Raw genomic sequence first — 1,547 nt, forward strand, 5'->3', positions numbered from 1 at the left:
TCTGTGAAGAAAAGTAAATGAAAAGTAAATAGTCTAATATGACCGTAGTCAATATATATATTATATAATCAACAGTAGAAATAAATCCTCACCAAAGCAGACAACACAGATATACAAACAACATAAAGTAAAGACACCCATATTACAACAAAAGAAAAAACGCTGATGATGATGAAATGTAGCAAGGTACAACACAAGCATAACACATACCATCAAAAATGTCTTTGTTTCAGTAGTGAGAGTAAATATAATTTGTGACTTCAACCCTGGCTAACATGTAGAGATCCTATACCTGTGATTATTTTCCATTCCACTTTAGCACATTGGCTAATTCTTCTGTATGTCTGTGTGACTGCAGGGTTTTTCAGCAGGTGGACTCAGCAGTGGTGTGTCTGCTCCAGCAGCCGCAAGCCAAACCATACCTACATTCCAGAGCCTGGGAGCCTTTCACACGCTGCTGTCAGTACCACACCAGTCACCCATGAACCACAACATAAAAATAAATACAAATACAAAACAAAAACAAATATTTGATGCATTTCATTAGTTACTGATGTAGTCTTTATTTAAACTAGTTCTTGTTTGTCATTTCTCCTCTGACGTCTCTGAAGCAGGAGAAGGGAAGGAATGGTACAGTTTTCCTTCTGCTAATAATCATTATTTATTTAAGTAACTTATAGCCACAAAGTATCTGTATTTTTTCCAACCCACACTCACTTATACATTAAACGAGAAATGGCAAAGCTGGAAAATGTTCTGGCAGTTTTTTGCAATGGTGGATAATTTCCTCTGATTTAAGTGTATGGCATTAAACAGTATGAGCGGTATATTTCAAGATAGATCCTAACATTATTCACAACTTAAAAATTAGAATAAAAAAAAGGCATTTTGATGAAAGACAACTTTAATGGCTCAGTAATTGAGTGCTGCAGGAGTCCTAAAACCCAGACCTGAGTTAGCATTTTAACCCATTTTACCCACCAGTTCCCAGGGTTTACACCTTTTGTGCTACAACATAAAATACATCAGTAAATACCTCACCTTTGAATGTTGAAGCTTTTATGTGTCTTTAAAAAGGCGGTTGCTAACAAGTGGCTAAATGAGACTGCAGAGGTTGAGACTTATGTTCTCCCCAGTCCGCCTTTACAGTCTTGTTGTTTTGTGGCTGAATGCTTATTATTTACTGAGAGATGTGCATCCATATTACACAGTATGCCCAGCTATCAACATTTTAAATTCAATATTTAATCAATAGCCCATGTCAATCTGATGCTTTCCATCTTGCATTACAGAGTTGTTACTAAACTTTTACTGAGAAACTAGATAATCATTGTCTTGTTCTAAAGTTATGTGTACCTATAATTTCCATCAATTCAATTCAGTTTTATTTGTATAGCAACAATTCATAACAAAAGTTATCTCATGATAACTTATAAAATTCTTTACATAGACCCAACAGACCCACAGACCCAATTTCCCTTCAAGGATTAATAAAGTCTATCTATCTATCTATCTATCTATCTATCTAACATCCTCTGTAGCTGTAA

General features: G+C 35.1%; 1 protein-coding gene across 2 annotated transcripts in view; it reads left to right on the plus strand.

The window, feature by feature from the left end:
* The window catches only part of LOC118333208 (coiled-coil domain-containing protein 142-like), a gene marked incomplete at its 3' end in the record, with an annotated part of 7,992 nt that overhangs the window by 5,750 nt on the left and 695 nt on the right, over nt 1-1,547 (plus strand). For both annotated transcript variants that reach the window (XM_035668754.1, XM_035668756.1), the window contains 1 exon segment: nt 359-459. In XM_035668754.1, coding sequence (XP_035524647.1) covers nt 359-459 — 101 coding nt within the window.

This window comes from Morone saxatilis, unplaced genomic scaffold (genome assembly GCF_004916995.1).
Source record: "Morone saxatilis isolate NCDOM2014 unplaced genomic scaffold, NCSU_SB_2.0 Contig22, whole genome shotgun sequence".
NCBI lineage: Eukaryota > Metazoa > Chordata > Actinopteri > Moronidae > Morone > Morone saxatilis.